General features: G+C 43.6%; 1 protein-coding gene across 1 annotated transcript in view; it reads left to right on the forward strand.

Moving 5' to 3' along the window:
* ADAMTS19 (ADAM metallopeptidase with thrombospondin type 1 motif 19) overlaps positions 1-26511 on the forward strand; it is a 512659-nt gene that overhangs the window by 135086 nt on the left and 351062 nt on the right. The window contains exon 7 of the mRNA XM_063964256.1: positions 17786-17829. Within this exon, the coding sequence (XP_063820326.1) occupies positions 17786-17829 (44 nt within the window). The remainder of the gene's footprint in view (positions 1-17785; positions 17830-26511) is intronic.

Below are 26511 nucleotides of genomic sequence, written 5' to 3' on the forward strand. Positions count from 1 at the left end.
CTATACCTGGAATGTGACTAAAGGGTCTATTTACTAAGCCTTGGATGGAGATAAAGTGGGCGGAGATAAAGTACCAGCCAATCAGGTCCTGTCATTTTTCAGACCCAGTCTGTGACATCTCAGTTTGGAGCTCATTGGCTGGTACTTTATCTCCGTGCACTTTATCTCCATCCAAGGCTTAGTAAATAGACCCCTTCAAGACACACAATTTAAAGAAACTAGTTGTTTCACTAAGCAGACACATCTTTACCAGAGGCGTAACTAAGGGGGGTTTAGCGGGGCACGTGTCCTGGGCTCCTTGGCAGGTCCAACACAGGGGGGCGGCGGCCAGGGCATCATGCCCACTCGCCCCCGCTATTGCTCTGCATGCCCCCCGGTCGTCCCCCATCCCGCTGCTATGTGTGGGGAGGGGAGCGCAGCGCCTCTTCTGCCCCTCAATGTGCTGTGTCTGGTCTCCGTTTGGTTTGTTAGCCAATCAGAGCTCGCGGACCGGCTCCTGATTGACTGCCGGTCCACGAACTCTGATTGGCTAACAAACCGGTGCCAAGATACCCGCCGCCGGAGAGTGAGACCGGACTTCATGGAGCATTGAGGGGCAGGAGAGGCACTGTGCTCTCCTCCCTTCTCATAGCAGAGGCAGTGGTGAGCGGGGAGGGGAGAATGGTAATGTGTATCTTGGGGCTATGTGTATCTTTCACTGTGTGGGGCAATGTGTATCTGTCACTGTGTGGGGCAGTATGTATCTGGCACTGTGGGGCAATGTGTATCTGGCACTGTGGGGTAATATGTATCTGGCACTGTGGGGTAATGTGTATCTGGCACTGTGGGGTAATGTGTATCTGGCACTGTGGGGCAATGTGTATCTGGCACTGTGGGGCAATGTGTATCTGGCACTGTGGGGCAATGTGTATCTGGCACTGTGGGGCAATGTGTATCTGGCACTTTGGGGCAATGTGTATCTGGCACTGTGGGGTAATATGTATTTGGCACTGTGGGGTAATATGTATTTGGCACTGTGGGACAATGTGAATCTGGCACTGTGGGGCAATGTGTATCTGGCACTGTGGGGCAATGTGTATCTGGCACTGTGGGGCAATGTGTATCTGGCACTGTGGGGCAATGTCTATCTGGCACTTTGGGGCAATGTGTATCTGGCACTGTGGGGTAATATGTATTTGGCACTGTGGGGCAATGTGAATCTGGCACTGTGGGGCATTGTGTATCTGACACTGAGGGTCATTCCGAGTTGTTCGCTCGCTAGCTGCTTTTAGCAGCATTGCACACGCAAGGCCGCCGCCCTCTGGGAGTGTATCTTCGCTTAGCAGAATTGCGAACGAAAGAGTAGCAGAATTGCGAATAAAAAATTCTCAGCAGTTTCTGAGTAGCTCGAGACTTACTCCTACACTGCGATCAGCTCAGCCCATTTCATTCCTGGTTTGACGTCACAAACACGCCCTGCGTTTGGCCAGCCACTCCCCGTTTCTCCAGACACTCCTGCGTTTTATCCTGGCGCTCCTGCGTTTTTCCGCACACTCCCAGAAAACGGTCAGTTTCCACCCAGAAACACCCACTTCTTGTCAATCACACTCCGATCACTTCAACGATGAAAATTATTTGTTTGGACGTGGGTAAATCTACTAAGTTTTGTGTTAAAATACTTACTTAAAGTACCATGCGCATGCGCATTTTTGCCTTAATCGCTCCGTTGCGAAAATTGGCAACGACCAAACAACTCGGAATGACCCCCCTCTGTGCGTAAAAAGGGGACTCTGCCTGTGTACTGTATAAAAAGGGGACTCTACTGCCGTAATGTGCAAAAATTTAATGAAGGCGTGCTGAGAGACGACACAGGGGGTAGGTTATAGTCCCTTCTGGTATGTGGCCACGGCCCTTCTGGAGCATGGGCACGCCCATTTTTTGGCACGCACACACACATAGTTGCTTTTATTGGGGGGAGGGGGGGCGCCACTCTTCAACTTGCCCTGGGCTCCAAAAACCCTAGTTATGTCTCTGATCTTTATCTCTCCTCCTAAAAATCACTGCATTTGTTATTCAGGGCAAGAAAATGCCACGTTCAGTAATGAAAGTATTTAAGTGAGTATAGTGTTATGATCTGTTTAGTCTGAAATGGTTTATAAATATGCAAAGTGTATTTAGAAACTGGCATTGGCATAGTCCTTTTGAAGTTTATCCGTTCTGTTATTGTTCCCAAACAATGAAAATGAATGAGCACATTGACAGATGCACCACTAGAAATTACTAGCATCTCTCAATGTATATAATTTACTTGCTTTTGTTCTGTTCGTAATAAGTAAAAGGAAACTCTTTATCTGATAACATGAATTGCCTGAAGCAAAAGCAGTGCAATTCATGCCATCTATCTGACAGGATAGCTACAGTATAATACAATTACTTTGAGATCTCCGCTACCTAATGACTCAAACTTGTCACACTTAATGCCATATTTTACGTTAAAATCACTGTTCACTTTAGACTTACACTAAAAGTTGGGGAGTGGGGGGCTGTTTTAATGTTCTATGGCATTCAGATATTTTCAGATCATTTTTCAGATCATTTTCTTCTGGCTTAACGTGAACTTAAATGTGTCAATGATCTTAAGGAAAGCCAATGCATGTGTTAGTTTGTGAATGTTCTGTGGAATGTAAGTAACTGGCGTGCCTGTCTGGTTTGACGTATGGAATGCTGAGAGAATTAGAGGAGTATTTAATTTCTAGCAGTTCCCAGCTACTGAAGTTGTAAGTATGATGCCCTATGTCTAATAGCAGAACAACTTATCCTGGTTTATTTATTTATTTATTTAATTATTTAAATAAATAAATAGTTCATAGGTTAAAAAATATAATTTTAGATAAAAACTATATCACAGGTCTTTCAGGGCATCGCTATTCTTGATAAAATATGCTTAATATTGTGCTTATTTATTTCAGATTTTGTGTAAATTTTCTATATATATTTATGTGTGTATATATGTATATATATATATATATATATATATATATTTCTCTGACGTCCTAAGTGGATGCTGGGGACTCCGTCAGGACCATGGGGATCAGCGGCTCCGCAGGAGACAGGGCACAAAACTAAAGCTTTAGGATCAGGTGGTGTGTACTGGCTCCTCCCCCTATGACCCTCCTCCAAGCCTCAGTTAGGTTTTTGTGCCCGTCCGAGCAGGGTGCAATCTAGGTGGCTCTCTTAAGGAGCTGCTTAGAAAAAGTTTTTAGGTTTCTTATTTTCAGTGAGTCCTGCTGGCAACAGGCTCACTGCATCGAGGGACTTAGGGGAGAGAAGTTCAACTCACCTGCGTGCAGGATGGATTGGCTTCTTAGGCTACTGGACACCATTAGCTCCAGAGGGAGTCGGAACACAGGTCTCACCCTGGGGTTCGTCCCGGAGCCGCGCCGCCGACCCCCCTTGCAGATGCTGAAGATTGAAGGTCCAGAAACCGGCGGCAGAAGGCTTTTCAGTCTTCATGAAGGTAGCGCACAGCACTGCAGCTGTGCACTATTGTTGTCACACACTTCACACCAACGGTCACGGAGGGTGCAGGGCGTTGCTGGGGGCGCCCTGGGCAGCAATGTATAATACCTTATTCTGGCTAAAAATACATCACATATAGCCCCTGGAGGCTATATGGATGTATTTAACCCCTGCCAGGTCTCAGAAAAACGGGAGAAGAAGCCCGCCGAAAAGGGGGCGGGGCCTATTCTCCTCAGCACACAGCGCCATTTTCCCTCACAGAAATGCTGGTGGGAAGGCTCCCAGGCTCTCCCCTGCACTGCACTACAGAAACAGGGTTAAAACAGAGAGGGGGGGCACTTATTTGGCGATATGTATATATATATTAAAATGCTATAAGGGAAAAACACTTATATAAAGGTTGTCCCTGTATAATATAGCGTTTTTGGTGTGTGCTGGCAAACTCTCCCTCTGTCTCCCCAAAGGGCTAGTGGGGTCCTGTCCTCTATCAGAGCATTCCCTGTGTGTGTGCTGTGTGTCGGTACTTGTGTGTCGACATGTATGAGGACGATGTTGGTGAGGAGGCGGAGCAATTGCCGGTAATGGTGATGTCACTCTCTAGGGAGTCGACACCGGAATGGATGGCTTATTTAAGGAATTACGTGATAATGTCAACACGCTGCAAGGTCGGTTGACGACATGAGACGGCCGGCAAACCAATTAGTACCTGTCCAGGCGTCTAAAACACCGTCAGGGGCGTTAAAACGTCCTTTTACCTCAGTCGGTCGACACAGACACAGACACGGACACTGACTCCAGTGTCGACGGTGAAGAAACAAACGTATTTTCCTTTAGGGCCACACGTTACTTGTTAAGGGCAATGAAGGAGATGTTACATATTTCTGATACTACAAGTACCACAAAAAAGGGTATTATGTGGAGTGTGAAAAAACTACATGTGGTTTTTCCTGAATCAGATAAATTAAATGAAGTGTGTGATGATGCGTGGGATTCCCCCGATAGAAAATTATTGGCGGTATACCCTTTCCCGCCAGAAGTTATGGCGCGTTGGGAAACACACCTTAGGGTGGATAAGGCGCTCACACGCTTATAAAAACAAGTGGCGTTACCGTCTCCAGCGGACGCCCTCAAGGAGCCAACTGATAGGAGGTTGGAAAATATCCTAAAAAGTATATACACACATACTGGTGTTATACTGCGACCAGCGATCGCCTCAGCCTGGATGGGCAGCGCTGGGGTGGCTTGGTCGGATTCCCTGACTGGAAATATTGATACCCTTGACAGGGACAGTATTTTATTGACTATAGAGCATTTAAAAGATGCATTTCTATATATGCGAGATGCACAGAGGGATATTGGCACTCTGGCATCAAGAGTAAGTGCGATGTCCATATCTGCCAGACGATGTTTATGGACACGACAGTGGTCAGGTGATGCAGATCCCAAACGGCACATGGAAGTATTGCCGTATAAAGGGGAGGAGTTATTTGGGGTCGGTCCATCGGACCTGGTGGCCACGGCAACAGCTAGAAAATCCACCTTTTTTACCCCAAGTCACATCTCAGCAGAAAAAGACATAGTCTTTTCAGCCTCAGTCCTTTCGTCCCCATAATATCTGCCCAGGGATAGAGGTAAGGGAAGAAGACTGCAGCAGGCAGCCCATTCCCAGGAACAGAAGCCTTCCACCGCTTCTGCCAAGTCCTCAGCACGACGCTGGGGCCGTACAAACAGGTGCGGTGGGGGGTCATCTCAAGAGTTTCAGCACGCAGTGGGCTCACTCGCAAGTGGACCCCTGGATCCTACAAGTAGTATCCCAGGGGTACAGATTGGAAATTCGAGACGTCTCCCCCTCGCAGGTTCCTGAAGTTTCCTTTACCAACGTCTACCTCCGACAGGGAGGCAGTATTGGAAACAATTCACAAGCTATATTCCCAGCAGGTGATAATCAAAGTACCCCTCCTACAACAAGTAAAGGGGTATTATTCCACACTATATTGTGGTACTGAAGCCAGACGGCTCGGTGAGACCTATTCTAAATGGAGTCACTCAGAGCAGTGATAGCGAACCAGGAAGAAGGGGACTATATGGTGTCCCTGGACATCAAGGATGCTTACCTCCATGTCCAAATTTGCCCTTCTCACAAAGGGTACCTCAGGTTCGTGGTACAAAACTGTCACTATCAGTTTCAGACGCTGCCGTTTGGATTGTCCACGGCACCCCGGGTCTTTACCAAGGTAATGGCCGAAATGATGATTCTTCTTCAAAGAAAAGGCGTCTTAATTATCCCTTACTTGGACGATCTCCTGATAAGGGCAAGGTCCAGAGAACAGTTGGAGGTCTGAGTAGCACTATCTCAAGTAGTTCTACGACAGCACGGGTGGATTCTAAATATTCCAAAATCGCAGCTGTCTCCGACGACACGTCTGCTGTCCCTAGGGATGATTCTGGACACAGTCCAGAAAAAGGTGTTTCTCCCGGAGGAGAAAGCCAGGGAGTTATCCGAGTTAGTCAGGAACCTCCAAAAAACCAGGAAAAGTGTCAGTGCATCATTGCACAAGGGTCCTGGGAAAAATGGTGGCTTCTTACGAAGCGATTCCATTCGGCAGATTTCACGCAAGAACTTTTCAGTGGGATCTGCTGGACAAATGGTCCGGATCGCATCTTCAGATGCATCAGCGGATAACCCTGTCTCCAAGGACAAGGGTGTCTCTTCTGTGGTGGCTGCAGAGTGCTCATCTACTAAAGGGCCACAGTTATGCATTCAGGACTGGGTCCTGGTGACCACGGATTCCAGCTTGAAAGGCTGGGGAGCAGTCACACAGGGAAAAAATTTCCAGGGAGTGTGATCAAGTCTGGGGACTTCTCTCCGCATAAATATACTGGAGCTAAGAGCAATTTACAATGCTCTAAGCTTAGCAAGACCTCTGCTTCAAGGTCAGCCGGTATTGATCCAGTGGGACAACATCACGGCAGTCGCCCACGTAAACAGACAGTGCGGCACAAGAAGCAGGAGGACAATGGCAGAAACTGCAAGGATTCTTCGCTGGGCGGAAAATCATGTGATAGCACTGTCAGCAGTTTTCATTCCGGGAGTGGACAACTGGGAAGCAGACTTCCTCAGCACGACCTCCACCCGGGAGAGTGGGGACTTCATCGAGAAGTTTTTTACACATGATTGTGCACCGTTGGGAAAGACCAAAGGTGGACATGATGGCGTCCCGCCTGAACAAAAAACTGGACAGGTATTGCGCCAGGTCAAGAGACCCTCAGGCAATAGCTGTGGACGTTCTGGTAACACCATGGGTGTACCAGTCGGTGTATGTGTTCCCTCCTCTGCTTCTCATACCTAAGGTACTGAGAATTATAAGACGTAGAGGAGTAAGAACTATACTCGTGGCTCCGGATGGGCCAAGAAGGACTTGGTACCCGGAACTTCAAGAGATGCTCACAGAGGACTCAGGGCATCTGCCGATAAGAAGACTTGCTTCAGCAAGTACCATGTCTGTTCCAAGACTTACCGCGGCTGCGTTTGACGGCATGGCGGTTGAACGCCGGATCCTAAGGGAAAAAGGCATTCCGGAAGAGGTCATTCCTACCCTGGTCAAAGCCAGGAAGGAGGTGACCGCACAACATTATCACCACATGTGGCGAAAATATGTTGCGTGGTGTGAGGCCAGGAAGGCCCCACGAAGAAATTTCAACTCGGTCGATTCCTGCATTTCCTGCAAACAGGAGTGTCTATGGGCCTCAAATTGGGGTCCATTAAGGTTCAAAATTCGGCCCTGTCGATTTTCTTCCAGAAAGAATTGGCTTCAGTTCCTGAAGTCCAGAAATTTGACAAGGGAGTACTGCATATACAACCCCCTTTTGTGCCTCCAGTGGCACTGTGGGATCTCAACGTAGTCCTGGGATTCCTCAAATCACGTTGGTTTAAACCGCTCAAATCTGTGGATTTGAAATATCTCACATGGAAAGTGACCATGATGTTGGCCCTGGCCTCGGCCAGGCGAGTGTCAGAATTGGCGGCTTTGTCTCACAAAAGCCCATATCTGATTGTCCATTCGGACAGGGCAGAGCTGCGGACTCGTCCCCAGTTTCTCCCTAAGGTGGTGTCAGCGTTTCATCTGAACCAGCTTATTGTGGTACCTGCGGCTACTAGAGACTTGGAGGACTCCAAGTTGCTAGATGTTGTCAGGGCCCTGAAAATATAGATTTCCAGGACGGCTGGAGTCAGGAAAACTGACTTGCTGTTATCCTGTATGCACCCAAAAAACTGGGTGCTCTTGCTTCTAAGCAGACGATTGCTAGTTGAATGTGTAGTACAATTCAGCTTGCACATTCTGTGGCAGGACTGCCACAGTCAAAATATATAAATGCCCATTCCACAAGGAAGGTGGGCTCATCTTGGGCGACTGCCCGAGGGGTCTCGGCTTTACAACTTTGCCGAGCTGCTACTTGGTCAGGGGCACACCCTGGCTGAGGAGGACCTGGAGTTCTCTCACTCGGTACTGCAGAGTCATCCGCACTCTCCCGCCCGTTTGGGAGCTTTGGTATAATCCCCATGGTCCTGACGGAGTCCCCAGCATCCACTTAGGACGTCAGAGAAAATAAGAATTTACTTACCGATAATTCTATTTCTCGTAGTCCGTAGTGGATGCTGGGCGCCCATCCCAAGTGCGGATTGTCTGCAATACTTGTACATAGTTATTGTTACAAAAAAATCGGGTTGTTATTGTTGTGAGCCGTCTGTTCAGAGGCTCCTACGTTTGTCATACTGTTAACTGGGTTTAGATCACAAGTTATACGGTGTGATTGGTGTGGCTGGTATGAGTCTTACCCGGGATTCAATATCCTTCCTTATTGTGTACGCTCGTCCGGGCACAGTATCCTAACTGAGGCTTGGAGGAGGGTCATAGGGGGAGGAGCCAGTACACACCACCTGATCCTAAAGCTTTAGTTTTGTGCCCTGTCTCCTGCGGAGCCGCTGATCCCCATGGTCCTGACGGAGTCCCCAGCATCCACTACGGACTACGAGAAATAGAATTATCGGTAAGTAAATTCTTATTATATATATATATATATATATATATATATATTTGCAGTCCATAAGGCAGCACTCCCTTACAACGTCAACAGCCCCGTGTCCTCCCATGGTGCTCCCCGGCTAGGAGCCCAAATGTAGCAGACGGTGGTGGCGGCACTCAGGTAATAAGGGGACACAGCGTCATCAGATACTTCAGTACTTGACGACTCTGTGTCTCCTTATTACCCAAGTGCCACCTACACTGTCTGCTATATATATATATATATATATATATATATATATACAGCAAAGAGAAACAGGTGGCACTCACAGACTTGAAGCAGTGTGAAAAGAACTCCACTCCGTGAAGTGTTTATTGAAAACAACAGGTGACGTTTCGGGACGCATCCCCTTCCTCAGACAACAAAACAGTGCAAACCAAATGTATATATAGCATAATATGACCCCACTTACCCCACAATCACGACTCCCAGCTGCGTGGACCACAGTCGTGATTGTGGGGTAAGTGGGGTCATATTATGCTATATATACATTTGGTTTGCACTGTTTTGTTGTCTGAGGAAGGGGATGCGTCCCGAAACGTCACCTGTTGTTTTCAATAAACACTTCACGGAGTGGAGTTCTTTTCACACTGCTTCAAGTCTGTGAGTGCCACCTGTTTCTCTTTGCTGCATGTTGGTGGACTAATATGTCCACAAGGTAGGGCACCTCAGCCAGTTACCAGGAGGAGTGCCGGGGCAAATTTTGGATATGTATATATATATATATATATATATATATATACAGTATATATTAAATCTATCTATCAATGGTATTTATTGTGTGTAGATATGTACAGTAATAATGCTAAAAGTACAATAACTGTCTTTTAAAATGTACACGGCATATGATTATTGTATATTGGTTAAGGTAGACACTACTTACTGTAAGTTGCCACCGCAGGTAGTACAAGCACAGAGAAATCCCTGGATGTCACACTAAGTTAAGATAGGGTTTTTATTTGTGTAGACTCCAACAAGATATCTACTCAAAGTGAAGAAAGATTCCACAGTTAAAAGGAATTGCCTATGGGTAGTCCAGTCTGAGTCCTTCTAGGGACCCTACCCTTGAGATAATCAGACGAGCCCCTCAAATGCTAGAGAGATGTAGTGCCGGTTAAAATTCAAAGGGTATTTGCAAATGGGCAATTTGCTCTTGCAACTGATCTAGTATCACAGACAGGATGCTGAAAGGGTTGGGGGAAGGGGGTATTAATTGCCTGGGCCCAGGGCTGTTGGAGGAATCTGGAGATATATTTACTAAAGATAGATTTTCTGTTTTGAAGGATTTGGCATTCAATTTTCATTCAATTAACATTCGAGTTTGACTTTGGAGATTTAATAAAGACAAAATCGAATGTCAAATCGATTCTAAAGTGAAATTCAGCTCAAATCCCACTCAAAATTGAATTTCTTAAAAAGATTGCTGTTTTCCCATAAAACAGAAATACTTGTTACTTTGTTATAAAGTAACAGCAAAGGAGTGCTAATAATTTTCAAGATGCTTAAAATGAGGTTTAATTACATATAAAGATTGTAAGATAACAATACATTCATAAAAAAATCATATATAAACAACGTGTCATATAGGCAGTAGTAATATTTGAACACAAGCAGTTGCCATTTGTAGATATAAATAACCGCGGTCAGTATATAACTGGTTTTGTGTCCGTTTGGTTAGAATGATTCAGTTTGTAACAATATATCCAATAAGTCTTAAACATGGGCCCAGACAGTGTCTGTAGCTGTATTGGAGTCCCAGACTATTGTTTGTTGTCCTGCCAGGTACACTATGCTTCTACCCCTGAAAAAACTGATATTGTTCTCACCCACACGGTATAATGCAAACGTGGTCAATCGTCAGTGACAATGGGGCTTAGTCTCCCATAGCGCTTGCAAGCTGGCAGTGCTGGCTGTTTAGAATAGATCTCCCACGATGGTTTGCCATCCTGCGTGGAAGAGTTTCTAATGACAGTGGTGAGATAGCTTATTGCAATCCTGGCAAAGTTCACCGGAGGGGGAGGGCGTACCTGTGCTTGACCATGTCTGCACTGGCGGACAACTGCTACTGCTTGGTTAAATGCATGGTTTCATCAGAAGTTTTTTCCCATAGTCGAATATAGGATCCATCTATTTACTAAACTTTGATTTGAAATTGAACTCTAAATAAACTTCAAATCCCCAAATTAATAGAATAGAGATAGATATTTGATTTGAGCTCCTAAACACCACTCTATTGCTTAGAAATTGATCGTGCTGACTGTAGAAGTTACAAAAGCATGTGGGGCAGTGTGGCTGTATGAATAATGGTTTCTCAAGTTTATACTATGCTGTGCACCTACCTGCAAATCACCACATGAGAAAACCCAGGAGCATCAATCAGGGCAACATAATGCACATGTGTATACAAATAGACATCATACCTATTCCATGAATGTGCAGGTGGTTTGTGATGTAAAACTAAAAAATCATGAGTGTTGTGACTGGCTACCCGGGTTTGTGCCATGATGCCTACATCCTCAGCAATTCACCCCTGATTGCAAAATTTGAGGCGGGTCAAATGCCAGAGGGATGGTTGTTGGGTAAGTTGCCTGTATGTGTTAATGAAGCAGTTAATAGTACTTGTTCCTATATTGTTTTAATTCATCCCCCAACCCCTCCCTTTCAACAGTTGATTTAGGCTATGCCTGTTGCTCCTGACTTCTGACTCCATTGTCAGATCCACAAACACCTGCTGAGCAGAAGTATAACAAGGCACATATAGCCAATCAATCCATGACAAAATGCACATTTGGGTGATTAAAAACAAGGTTGATAAATCAGGAGGCATATTATTATATTATCAGCAAAAGGGATATTGTGCTCTGTTGCTGTCTATTGTATGATTGTGTATTAAATAAACCACTCCTCCCAGACTATGCAATAAACAGTGAGCAAGTAGAGATTTTGTTACCAACAACTGACTGTTTTTTTTTAACTAAATACCACAAAATTGTAACCTTCAGTTAGGTGTTCATGTATAAAACAGAGTAAAGAGTTAGATTCCCTTTAATTCGTGTGCATGTGATACATTTGGCCCAATAGGAAGGAATGGGGAAGATCTGTTTGATTTTGATTTTGATTTTGCATTTGATTTTAATGGGGATTTGAAGTTGAATTTTGGAAGGGATTTCATAAACTGAACACAAAATCTCTTCTAAAAATGGACCAAAATCAAGTTTGATTTGAAAATCGAATGCAAAATCAATTATTAGTAAATGAGGGATTTTTAAGAGATTTTTAAGGGATTTTGCAGTTCAAAAAGAATCGATTTCAGACGATTTTTGTGGATTCATAAAAATGAATCCCAAATCGAACGTAAATATACCCCCTGATAAGAACTGCTGCTGAGAACTGGTGGCACATATAGAGGTCAATTTTCCAAGCCTTGAATGAACATAAAGTGGACAAAGATAAAGCACCAGCTAACCAGCTCCTAACTGTCATTTTTCACAGCATCTAACATGGCAATTAAGCTGGCCATACACCCAAAGAATTGTCCAATCTGGCTGGTTGAAATGAAAATCTGGTAATGAATGGGAGCAAATGACAATTGACCATTTGCTCCGAAATGCCGGAAAACTTACAAAAACAGTTGTTCAGACAAATTGGTTATATCAAATGGATTTAACCAATTTGTCTGATAGACCATTTTTGACAGTATTCGGAGCAAATGGTCAATTGTCAATTGCTCCCATACATTACCAGATTTTCGTTTCAACCAGCCAGATTAGACAATAAGGGTGACATTTACTAAGAAGTGATAAGAGCGGAGAAGTGAGCCAGTAGAAAAGTGCATATGGCAACCAATCAACACTGAAGTAACATCTATAATTTGCATACTATAAAATTATTTCTAACAAATGTTTTCAATGAACATGCACAATAAAACTTGATGTGCAGCTATAAAGGGTGCAAATTGAGGTGTATCCCACACTTCAGAAAAATGGTGAATGTAGAAAAAATATGCACACATAAATACAGCGCTCACCAAATACCATGACAATACATATACTCAAATGTTATGAATAAAATGCAATCACCCTTTAATGAATGGTAATCGTCATATGATGGCAAAAGACGAGGAAGGATTATTTCTGAGGGGTCATTCCATCCAACACAATACACAGGTAGGGCTAATTAAACCTTGAGGAACCTGAAAAATAAGTGCCTCTTTTCCCAATATGAATGGGAATGACAGGAGGCACTATTAAACACAGACCATAGTGTAGTAATTTTTTAAAAACACGCACAGGTTTAATTCCACAGATTATACTTACAAGATGTAAGAATAAAAACAGCATAACACAATAAATTCCATGGGGTAGCACAAAGTATATATCACCAAGAGGGTCCTTGAAGCCACAGGAAAGGATGGTAAGCAATGTAATCAGGCTCTCCAAATGGCAGATTCCATGCAGGATCAACCCCCAAATGCAATAGATACGTCCGTGTGTCCCAAGATCAAATAGCAGATATAAACAGGAGCCACGCTTAACGCGTATCGGACTTCAAGTCCTTCATCAGAAGCGTGGTTCACTGGCTCCAAATGTCTCATTTTAAACTCTGTTGATTGAAAGTTCCAGCTGACTCCAATTTCCTACTCCCATTCACGCTCTAAGCAGCGTACATGCGCAGTTGTCACCACGATTGGTGACAACTGCGCATGTATGCTGCTTAGAGCGTGAATGGGAGTAGGAAATTGGAGTCAGCTGGAACTTTCAATCAACAGAGTTTAAAATCAGACATTTGGAGCCAGTGAACCACGCTTCTGATGAAGGACTTGAAGTCCGATACGCGTTAAGCGTGGCTCCTGTTTATATCTGTTATTTGATCTTGGGACACACGGACGTATCTATTGCATTTGGGGGTTGATCCTGCATGAAATCTGCCATTTGGAGAGCCTGATTACATTGCTTACCATCCTTTCCTGTGGCTGCAAGGACCCTCTTGGTGATATATCCATTGTGCTACCCCATGGAATTTATTGTGTTATGCTGTTTTTACTCTTACATCTTGAAAATTTAATCTGTGGAATTAAACCTGTGCGTGTTTTTAAAAAATTACTACACTATGGTCTGTGTTTAATAGTGCCTCCTGTCATTCCCATTCATATTGGGAAAAGAGGCACTTATTTTTCAGGTTCCTCAAGGTTTAATTAGCCCTACCTGTGTATTGTGTTGGATGGAATGACCCCTCAGAAATAATCCTTCCTCGTCTTTTGCCATCATATGAGGATTACCATTCATTTAAGGGTGATTGCATTTTATTCCTAACATTTGAGTATATGTATTGTCATGGTATTTGGTGAGCGCTGTATTTATGTGTGCAGATTTTTTCTACATACTATAAAATTATACAGAGCTGCTGATTGGTTGATGGGGCAACTTCTCCACTGGCTCACTTCTCTGCTCTTATCACTGCTTAGTAAATGTCCCCCTAAATCTTTAGGTGTATGTCCATCTTAACTGCCATGTTAGAGGCTGTGTTTGAAAAATCTTTTTGTGTATGGCCAGCTTTAGGAGCTGATTGGCTGGTACTTTATCTCCATCCACTTTATCTCCATTCTAGGCTTAGTAAATAGACCTCATAGTAGTTTACTTTTTTCTGTATGGGGCATAACCACTCCTGCAGGATTTAGTCACTCCTCTTATATATCAGTCGCCAAAATGAAAATAATGGTCATACTCTGCTAAGTGGAATAATAGGTGCATGTGCAAGACATAAAACCGCTTCGCCATATTTATTTAGCATCTTCATAAATTACCTTTCCTATCTTTGAACAAGCTTCAAAGTTGGAGAAACAGGACGTTTAATAGGAAATGTATAACTTGTTGAATATCCCAGAGACTCATCTCTCTTACATGTTGTGTCATGCTATATGACTCACCCCTACTGGGGGTCAACTGGTGCACAAGACCATGAACTAGCAATGTCAGAAGCTACTTTATTCCTTACAAATATGCCTGCCGGGCAGTTCATGTACTGCACAGATTGCTGTCAGAATACTAGAACATTGCATGATTGGCAGTTGCTGTGGGCTAAGAGGTGTATCTAGTGTCTCTGATACACACAGAATTAACTACCATGCTGGGTACCTTCTACAGTTGGCATTTGTAGTGCAATGCTCGCTGATTATACAAATATATGTGTATATATATATATATATATATATATATATATATATACAGTACTGCACTAGGAACAACTGTCTTTCTTATTCACTGGACCAGAAGTAAATGTGCATTTTTGTTTCCTTAACTTCATTGCGATTGTGCCACTACACCAATAACAAGTATACTGTAGTTATCAAAACAATTGAGGGGCTCAGTGGAAAAGAGGCACATGAAAGTTTGCTGCCTTCAAGTAGCTTCTGCCATTTAGTGCATATTTGCATACTTTTGAAAAAACATTTCAGGGAGATTGTGAAAGTAACACCTATCAGTGCGGACATGTGCTGCTACATCTGAGAGGCGTGTCATGAAAATTGCTTACTTCCAAATGTAAATGAGCCCCAAAGTTAGTATACTGTATACACATATACTGCAAGTGGCCATGAAAAACCTTATTTAAAATGCATGTAGCCATAGGGATCATTGTGCCTTATAACCAATACAGGGAAATGGCATTGATGATCCCATTTGAATGGATATAGCTCTGATTTATTGTTCCCCCCACGAATGTAACAGCTACATAATGGGGGTAAGGTACAATGAGGGACATTGCTGGACTATTCAGGGAGTCAGGGAGATTGCTGCTATTTCAGGGAGTCTCCTGCAGAATGAGGGAGGGTAGGCAACTATGATTTAGTGTATACTCTACTACTTCTGACATAGTGGCAAATAAAAATCCTTGGTGTTATAATTCAAGACATATGTAAGGGGGCCATGTGCCTGTTTTCCACTGAGCCCCTCAGTTTTGAGTACAAGCATTTGGAGGATGTGGGAGGAGGAGGAGGCAGCCTCAAAGAAGTGAAAGGATTAGAGGTTAAGTATGTGAATATGGGATCTATTTACTAAGCCTTGGAGAGAGAGATAAGGTGGAGAGAGATAAAGTACCAGTCAAGAAACTCCTAACGGCCATGTTACAGGCTGTATTTGAAAAATTACAGTTAGGAGCTGGATGGCTTATTACAGCTGACTGAGACCCCATTATTACTAGCTTGGAGTGCCGCAACCATGCTATACTTTTTTGAGGGCAACCGGCCGGGTATTGATGCAAGCCATGGGAATGCCAGTACTCTTTGAGATAGATATATATATATATATATATATATATATATATATACCGTATTTGCCGGCGTATAAGACGACTGGGCGTATAAGACGACCCCCAACGTTTCCACTCAAAATATAGAGTTTGTCACATACTCGCCGTATAAGACTACCCCCTCTTCCGCACACCTTCCACACACCAAATAAAACGTAAAACTTAATGCACACTTACCCCTTGGCATACTCTTTAATGCTTTTTCATTTGATTTCCAGTACCGAACCATCTTTTCTGTTACTCCATATTGTCTTGCAGCAGCACAAGTATTATGTTCCATGGCAAAGTTTACAACTTTAAGTTTAAAACTTGCATCATATTTCTTTCTTTTTGCTGTTGCCATGATAGGGTTGATAGGGGTTTGACTGCTGGACATTTTCTATGCTGTATTGTACTGTACAATGGTGCAGTACTGTGATTGGCTGTTGGCTGTATACAAAGCCTGATTGAATTGGTCCCTGCTCTCTGTCTGCCCTCCCTCTCTCCCTGTCTCACTGTATATTATGACCGCATGTGCAAGGGGCGGGCCGGAGCGCCGCTGCTTCCCGAGCAGAACGGGCCGGTCACGCCGAAAAGGCTGGCACCCCTGTATCGCTGCTGATGCTCGCCGCAGCCACGCTGATGACCCGCCGCAGTGCATCGGGAGGCACTGTGGCGTATAAGACGTATAAGACGACCCCTGGCGTATAAGATGACCCCCGGCGTATAAGACGACCCCCCCACTTGGAGACATGTTTTGCAGGGCAAAAAAGTCATCATATACGCCGGCAAATACGGTATATATATATACACACACTGTATATATAATTTATATATTGCCCCCCAACCTAAAAACATTCTGGTGCTCCTGAATGTGAGCCACAAATGCTATTTTAGTAATCACTATACCTTGGAGTAAATTTTATAAATTATGTACTAAGCCTCGGAGAGAGATAAAGTGGACAGAGATAAACTACAAGCCAATCAGCTCCTGTCATGTTACAGCTGTGTTTGGAAAATGACCGGAGCTGGTCAGTTGGTACTTGATCTTTGTCCACTTTATCTCTCTCCAAGACTTATCACATAGACCCTACAGTAATCAGTCTGTCACATCTATTCCCATATGCCAGTTTCCTTGGTACTGTATGAACGTATTACTGGATCTAATGTTAAATAATTTATAACAGTAATAAAAACTAAGGTGATAAGTAAATGTCAAATATGTGTACAGTATATTAAAATATTTTCAATATGTATCATGAGAACGTGACACATAGTATACTGGCTCACTGATGCTTCCAGAAGAGAAGTGCTGTACAATAGGGGCCCACTTCTGTGTGGTCTAAGCTCTGCGACATATGCACAGGACAGCAACACCTGAAACCTTACCAGTTTCTTCACATTTTTATTCTATTTAACATGAGCAATGATCTTGAAACATATTTTTGAGTGATTAGTGACTTGTCATTTTGATGCAACACTTTTTACCATGCTTACTTTGTCTTTTGGTATCACTATATTAGGAGATCTGATTTTGTTTAGTGTGTTGCATTTTTTATTTTCCTAGAAATGCAAACATGAACTTTTTGAAAAACACACAGTTATGTTAATACTACTTTAAAATGAAAATGTACGACGCTCACAATTTTGTATATTAAATGTAATATTAAAATTCTCTGATCTATTAAATGTAAATATGATGTGCATATTTCAACCTTTCAACCCAAATAATTAAATAATGTTTGCAATACCTACTTGCTAATCCAAATCTTTACTTTTCTGTAGTCTTGGTTACAATAATGGATTCTTGTGTTTACTCACTGAGGCATATCAAATCTGTGCAAATGGGTCACATAATTATTACTAGTCTGACAGTGTTGATTGTGATTAATGTGTTTTTTTCCACCCCTTGTTCTAGGACGGATTTCTGTGTCCATAAAGATGAACCATGTGATACAGTTGGTGAGTAAAAATGCATTTGCTCTATGCATTTATATAATACTGCATTTTTGACTAAATCTATTTATGGCTATAGACGTTAATCTGTATGAGTATTTTCAATAGAAATAAGATATTGTCATATTGTTTAATACTAATATCAGTTGTCGATTTTTGTTGCATAGCACCTTTTCCCAATCCTTATGTCTACACAACACATATTGTGTAAGAAAAGAATGATACATTTCTCTTTTGGCCAAGTTTATCAATTAAACTTATTACAACCAAAGTTGCACTGACAGTGAATGAATTAGTTTAAGCCCCTCAAGTAACCAAAATGTATCTGAAATGACTTGTAATGGGATAACTGTGCTCCTCCTGTAGGTACACGTGTAATGACCATAGAATAACTTTTTTTTGTAATCTATCCTTGTGGATTTTATAATAAATAGTGGTTACTTTAGTATAATGTCAGAATAAGGGGTTGATGTACAGTATCAAGCAGTGCAAAGAGTGTGAAGTGTACCAGCGGAGAAGTAGCCTATAGCACGTCAATAGAGGACACTATATTGACCTCTCTGCATTTGTTTGCAGTAAACACAAGTACTGTAAGTAAAATCGTCCAATGCTCACAATCACGGTACAAATTAATTCTCACTATAATTGTAAATGCTGGCTACCACAACATGTGAAACATGCACGGATCTACAGGAACACGCACAGTACGTGTCTCCAGGCACACGCACGTGTCTCCAGGCAGGTGCACAGGTCTCTGAGAACATGTGCAGGTCTCCAGGAACGCCACAGGTCTCCAGGGACACATTTTTTATTATGGCAGATTTTGTAACACCACAATACATGTAGTTATATGCTAATGTTCACATAAATTACCTCTTTATCACCTAATTGTATGTTTAACATATTGGTTAACACACTTAGCACACATATCACATGCAGGGTATTATAATTTATAAGGATCAACATGATATGTTTCTCCTTTATATTCTGATTTCAATTGTTTCTTTATGAGGGAAAATGTATCCACAAGCGAGAAAGTTTTCTGCTCAACACTTGCCTACATATTTCAGATATGTACTGTTGAGGACTGAATTGGGACTTGGGTACTACAAACTCCATCTCAGTTCCCCTGTCAGCCGCGGCTATACAATGTCTGTAGATAATGAATTTTCACAATGGACCTCAACAAAGATGTCTAGTTACTGGAGATACTGTAAATTACCTAAAGCATTCTTCCTGTATTGCAATGTTTGTGGTTTACTGCAGATTCATAATCTCTGGGCTAAAGTCTGGGCAGCACTCTGGATACATAGCCCCGAGAGCAGCATTACCTCTTTGTTTGTCTGTGATTACCTAGTCTTGTTTTACTAGTTGTATCGCAACGGAATATGCTGGCACTATATACTGTAAATGTTTATAATAAATAAACCCTAAATTAGCAAGAGCTAGTACTTAGTACACCTCTGGAGCATATTGTACTGGTGGTTGGTTTTACCTTTGAGATGATCGCCATATTAAATCTATAAGCTATGTCACTGGAATCGCACGGGTCCTGCAACTTGCAGGTTATTACGTACGGGTCATTGTTACAACTGTATATTTCTGCACCTACTCCCTCCTCTGAAGCCTTCTCCCCAATATTTCCTCCTGTGGTTTTGGCTCCAAAACAGTTCCTGTCTTTTCAGAGCTTGAAGTTGTTATAAATCTTAAGGTGCATACATACGGTGAGATTTTGGCTATCTTCGATTTTGACTATGCACTTTTGACAATGTGATATTGACTATGTGTGCTTGCGATATTGGCTATGTGCGATCTTGGCTATGGACAATTTTGACTATACTTTAGTACTAGATAGTCAAAATTTACATGCCTGCACAGTCTATCTAACCTTGCAATACCAACCCTGCGGGACTGTGCATTGGTGTCGCAAGCTGTGTACACACAGAGCGATATACACTAACTTTCCTTCCAATTTTGACTATATAGTGAAGACTATCAGCTTCAATTTGAGGTTGTATATATCCAAATTGAAGGAAGGGTTTAGGAATTACAGCTGTTTAAGGTGTAGCCCCCTTATTTCTTCATCAATTAAGCAGACAAAAGGTCTGGAGTTGATTCCAAGGCCCAAATGTATTAAGTCTTAGCAAGTGATAAAGTGGAGATGGATAAAGAGTGAAAAAGTAGCAGCCAACCAGCTCCCAACTGTCATTTTTCAAGCACAGCCTGTGACATGGCAGTTAGGAAGCTGATTGGCTGGTCATTTATCACTTTTTATCCATCTCCACTTTATCTCTTGTTAAAGCTTAATACATTAGGGCCCAAGTGTGGCATTTGCATTTGGAAACTGTAGCTGTGAACCCATAACATGCGATCGAATGAGCTCTCAATGTGAGTGAAACAGGCCAAACGTAGGCTGCAAAAACAAAAAATAACATTCTATTGAGCTCGGCAAAGGATGGATGGACGTCAACACTGGGGAATGATCACAGGATCCTTTCCATTGTAAAGAAAATCCTTTTCGCAACAACCAGCCAAGTGAAGAACACTCTCCAGGAGGTTGGGATGTTACTATCCAAGGCTATCATAAAGAAAAGACTTCATGAGAGCAAAACTGAGGCTTCTGAATGGTTTTCACCACAAGGTGAAACCATTCATAAGCCTCAAGAATAGAAATGGCAGATTAGACTTTGCCCCCCCCCCCCCCCCCCCCCCCAAAAAAAAAATTGTTTTTAAAAATCCACTCCAGTTCTGCAACAGTATACTCTGTACAGGGAAAACAAGATTAAGCTGTACCAAAATGATGGGGGGGGGGGGGGGGGGGGGAGTATGAAGAAGGCTCAGAATGCCTTATGATCCAAAACATATCAAATCATCTGCTAAACATTAGTGATGAGCACCGGAAATTTTTCGGGTTTTGTGTTTTGGTTTCGGGTTCGGTTCTGCGGCCGTGTTTTGGGTTCGAACGCGTTTTGGCAAAACCTCACCAAATTTTTTTTGTCGGATTCGGGTGTGTTTTTGATTCGGGTGTTTTTTTCAAAAAACCCTAAAAAACAGCTTAAATCATAGAATTTGGGGGTCATTTTGATCCCAAAGTATTATTAACCTCAATAACCATAATTTCCACTAATTTTCAGTCTATTCTGAACACCTCACACCTCACAATATTATTTTTAGTCCTAAAATTTGCACCGAGGTCGCTGGATGACTAAGCTCAGCGACCCAAGTGGCCGACACAAACACCTGGCCCATCTAGGAGTGGCACTGCAGTGTCACGCAGGATGGCCCTTCCAAAAAACACCCCCCAAACAGCACATGACGCAAAGAAGAAAAAAAAGAGGCGCAATGAGGTAGCTATGTTAGTAAGCTAAGCGACCCTAGTGGCCGACACAAACACCTGGCCCATCTAGGAGTGGCACTGCAGTGTCACGCAGGATGGCCCTTCCAAAAAACACCCCCCAAACAGCACATGATGCAAAGAAAAAAAGAGGCGCAATGAGGTAGCTGTGTGACTAAGATAAGCGACCCAAGTGGCCGACACAAACACCTGGCCCATCTAGGAGTGGCACTGCAGTGTCACGCAGGATGGCCCTTCCAAAAACTACTCCCCAAACAGCACATGACGCAAAGAAAAATGAAACAAAAAAGAGGTGCAAGATGGAATTGTCCTTGGGCCCTCCCACCCACCCTTATGTTGTATAAACCACACATGCACACTTTAACCAACCCATCATTTCAGTGACAGGGTCTGCCACACGACTGTGACTGAAATGACGGGTTGGTTTGGACCCCCACCAAAAAAGAAGCAATTAATCTCTCCTTGCACAAACTGGCTCTACAGAGGCAAGATGTCCACCTCATCATCATCCTCCGATATATCACCGTGTACATCCCCCTCCTCACAGATTATCAATTCGTCCCCACTGGAATCCACCATCTCAGCTCCCTGTGTACTTTGTGGAGGCAATTGCTGCTGGTGAATGTCTCCACGGAGGAATTGATTATAATTCATTTTAATGAACATCATCTTCTCCACATTTTCTGGATGTAACCTCGTACGCCGATTGCTGACAAGGTGAGCGGCGGCACTAAACACTCTTTCGGAGTACACACTTGTGGGAGGGCAACTTAGGTAGAATAAAGCCAGTTTGTGCAAGGGCCTCCAAATTGCCTCTTTTTCCTGCCAGTATAAGTACGGACTGTCTGACGTGCCTACTTGGATGCGGTCACTCATATAATCCTCCACCATTCTTTCAATGGGGAGAGAATCATATGCAGTGACAGTAGACGACATGTCCGTAATCGTTGTCAGGTCCTTCAGTCCGGACCAGATGTCAGCATCAGCAGTCGCTCCAGACTGCCCTGCATCACCGCCAGTGGGTGGGCTCGGAATTCTGAGCCTTTTCCTCGCACCCCCAGTTGCGGGAGAATGTGAAGGAGGAGATGTTGACAGGTCGCGTTCCGCTTGACTTGACAATTTTGTCACCAGCAGTTCTTTGAACCCCAGCAGACTTGTGTCTGCCGGAAAGAGAGATCCAAGGTAGGTTTTAAATCTAGGATCGAGCACGGTGGCCAAAATGTAGTGCTCTGATTTCAACAGATTGATCACCCGTGAATCCTTGTTAAGCGAATTAAGGGCTCCATCCACAAGTCCCACATGCCTAGCGGAATCGCTCTGTGTTAGCTCCTCCTTCAATGTATCCAGCTTCTTCTGCAAAAGCCTGATGAGGGGAATGACCTGACTCAGGCTGGCAGTGTCTGAACTGACTTCACGTGTGGCAAGTTCAAAAGGTTGCAGAACCTTGCACAACGTTGAAATCATTCTCCACTGCGCTTGAGACAGGTGCATTCCACCTCCTATATCGTGCTCAGTTGTATAGGCTTGAATGGCCTTTTGCTGCTCCTCCAACCTCTGAAGCATATAGAGGGTTGAATTCCACCTCGTTACCACATCTTGCTTCAGATGATGGCAGGGCAGGTTCAGGCGTTTTTGGTGGTGCTCCAGTCTTCTGTACGTGGTGCCTGTATGCCGAAAGTGTGCCGCAATTCTTCTGGCCACCGACAGCATCTCTTGCACGCCCCTCTCGTTTTTTAAATAATTCTGCACCACCAAATTCAAGGTATGTGCAAAACATGGGACGTGCTGGAATTTGCCCAGATTTAATGCACACACAATATTGCTGGCGTTGTCCGATGCCACAAACCCACAGGAGAGTCCAATTGGGGTAAGCCATTCTGCGATGATCTTACTCAGTTGCCGTAAGAGGTTTTCAGCTGTGTGCGTATTCTGGAAAGCGGTGATACAAAGCGTAGCCTGCCTAGGAAAGAGTTGGCGTTTGCGAGATGCTGCTACTAGTGCCGCCGCTGCTGTTCTTGCGGCGGGAGTCAATACATCTACCCAGTGGGCTGTCACAGTCATATAGTCCTGAGTCTGCCCTGCTCCACTTGTCCACATGTCCGTGGTTAAGTGGACATTGGGTACAACTGCATTTTTTAGGACACTGGTGAGTCTTTTTCTGAGGTCTGTGTACATTTTCGGTATCGCCTGCCTAGAGAAATGGAACCTAGATGGTATTTGGTACCGGGGACACAGTACCTCCAACAAGTCTCTAGTTGGCTCTGCAGTAATGATGGATACCGGAACCACGTTTCTCACCGCCCAGGATGCCAAGGCCTCAGTTATCCGCTTTGCAGCAGGATGACTGCTGTGATATTTCATCTTCCTCGCAAAAGACTGTTGGACAGTCAATTGCTTGGTGGAAGTAGTTTAAGTGGTCTTACGACTTCCCCTCTGGGATGACCATCGACTCCCAGCAGCAACAACAGCAGCGCCAGCAGCAGTAGGCGTTACACGCAAGGATGCATCGGAGGAATCCCAGGCAGGAGAGGACTCGTCAGAATTGCCAGTGACATGGCCTGCAGGACTATTGGCATTCCTGGGGAAGGAGGAAATTGACACTGAGGGAGTTGGTGGGGTGGTTTGCGTGAGCTTGGTTACAAGAGGAAGGGATTTACTGGTCAGTGGACTGCTTCCGCTGTTGCCCAAAGTTTTTGAACTTGTCACTGACTTATGATGAATGCGCTGCAGGTGACGTATAAGGGAGGATGTTCCGAGGTGGTTAACGTCCTTACCCCTACTTATTACAGCTTGACAAAGGCAACACACGGCTTGACAAATGTTGTCCGTATTTCTGTTGAAATACTTCCACACTGAAGAGCTGATTTTTTTGGTATTTTCACCAGGCATGTCAATGGCCATATTCCTCCCACGGACAACAGGTGTCTCCCCGGGTGCCTGACTTAAACAAACCACCTCACCATCAGCATCCTCCTGGTCAATTTCCTCCCCAGCGCCAGCAACACCCATATCCTCCTCATCCTGGTGTACTTCAACACTGACATCTTCAATCTGACTATCAGGAACTGGACTGCGGGTGCTTCTTCCAGCACTTGCAGGGGGGCGTGCAAATGGTGGAAGGCGCATGCTCTTCACGTCCAGTGTTGGGAAGGTCAGGCATCGCAACCGACACAATTGGACTCTCCTTGTGGTTTTGTGATTTCGAAGAACGCACAGTTCTTTGCTGTGCTTTTGCCAGCTTAAGTCTTTTCATTTTTCTAGCGAGAGGCTGAGTGCTTCCATCCTCATGTGAAGCTGAACCACTAGCCATGAACATAGGCCAGGGCCTCAGCCGTTCCTTGCCACTCCGTGTGGTAAATGGCATATTGGCAAGTTTACGCTTCTCCTCCGACGATTTTATTTTAGACTTTTGAGTCCTTTTTTTACTGATATTTGGTGTTTTGGATTTTATATGCTCTGTACTATGACATTGGGCATCGGCCTTGGCAGACGACGTTGATGGCATTTCATCGTCTCGGCCATGACTAGTGGCAGCAGCTTCAGCACGAGGTGGAAGTGGATCTTGATCTTTCCCTATTTTTGGAACCTCAACATTTTTGTTCTCCATATTTTAATAGGCACAACTAAAAGGCACCTCAGGTAAACAATGACGATGGATGGATACTAGTATACTTATGGATGACGAGCGACTGCCGACACAGAGGTAGCTACAGCCGTGGACTACCGTACTGCGTCTGCTAGTATAGACTGGATGATAATGATATAAAAAATATATATATATCACTACTGCAGGACAGGTATATATTGTATAATGACGGACCTGCTGGACACTGTCAGCACTGCAGACTCCTAAACTACTAGTATGATGAAGATAGAAAAAAAAAAAACCACCACAGGTAGGTATACAATTATGGACGAGCGACTGCCAGTGCCGACACAGAGGTAGCTACAGCCGTGGACTACCGTACTGCATCTGCTAGTATAGACTGGATGATAATGTTATAAAAAATATATATATCACTACTGCAGGACAGGTATATATTGTATAATGACGGACCTGCTGGACACTGTCAGCACTGCAGACTCCTAAACTACTAGTATGAAGAAGATAGAAGAAAAAAAAACCACCACAGGTAGGTATACAATTATGGACGAGCGACTGCCAGTGCCGACACAGAGGTAGCTACAGCCGTGGACTACCGTACTGCGTCTGCTAGTATAGACTGGATGATAATGATATAAAAAATATATATATCAGTACTGCAGGACAGGTATATATTGTATAATGACGGACCTGCTGGACACTGTCAGCACTGCAGACTCCTAAACTACTAGTATGAAGAAGATAGAATAAAAAAAACCACCACAGGAAGGTATACAATTATGGACGAGCGACTGCCAGTGCCGACACAGAGGTAGCTACAGCCGTGGACTACCGTACTGCATCTGCTAGTATAGACTGGATGATAATGATATAAAAAATATATATATATCACTACTGCAGGACAGGTATATATTATATAATGACGGACCTGCTGGACACTGTCAGCACTGCAGACTCCTAAACTACTAGTATGAAGAAGATAGAAAAAAAAAACCACCACAGGTAGGTATACAATTATGGACGAGCGACTGCCAGTGCCGACACAGAGGTAGCTACAGCCGTGGACTACCGTACTGCGTCTGCTAGTATAGACTGGATGATAATGATATAAAAAATATATATATATCACTACTGCAGGACAGGTATATATTATATAATGACGGACCTGCTGGACACTGTCAGCACTGCAGACTCCTAAACTACTAGTATGAAGAAGATAGAAAAAAAAAACCACCACAGGTAGGTATACAATTATGGACGAGCGACTGCCAGTGCCGACACAGAGGTAGCTACAGCCGTGGACTACCGTACTGCGTCTGCTAGTATAGACTGGATGATAATGATATAAAAAATATATATATATCACTACTGCAGGGCAGGTATATATTGTATAATGACGGACCTGCTGGACACTGTCAGCACTGCAGACTCCTAAACTACTATTATGAAGAAGATAGAAAAAAAAACCACCACAGGTAGGTATACAATTATGGACGAGCGACTGCCAGTGCCGACACAGAGGTAGCTACAGCCGTGGACTACCGTACTGCGTCTGCTAGTATAGACTGGATGATAATGATATAAAAAATATATATATATCACTACTGCAGGACAGGTATATATTGTATAATGACGGACCTGCTGGACACTGTCAGCACTGCAGACTCCTAAACTACTAGTATGAAGAAGATATAAAAAAAAAAACCACCACAGGTAGGTATACAATTAT

Source organism: Pseudophryne corroboree, chromosome 1, assembly GCF_028390025.1.
Source record: "Pseudophryne corroboree isolate aPseCor3 chromosome 1, aPseCor3.hap2, whole genome shotgun sequence".
Lineage (NCBI taxonomy): Eukaryota > Metazoa > Chordata > Amphibia > Anura > Myobatrachidae > Pseudophryne > Pseudophryne corroboree.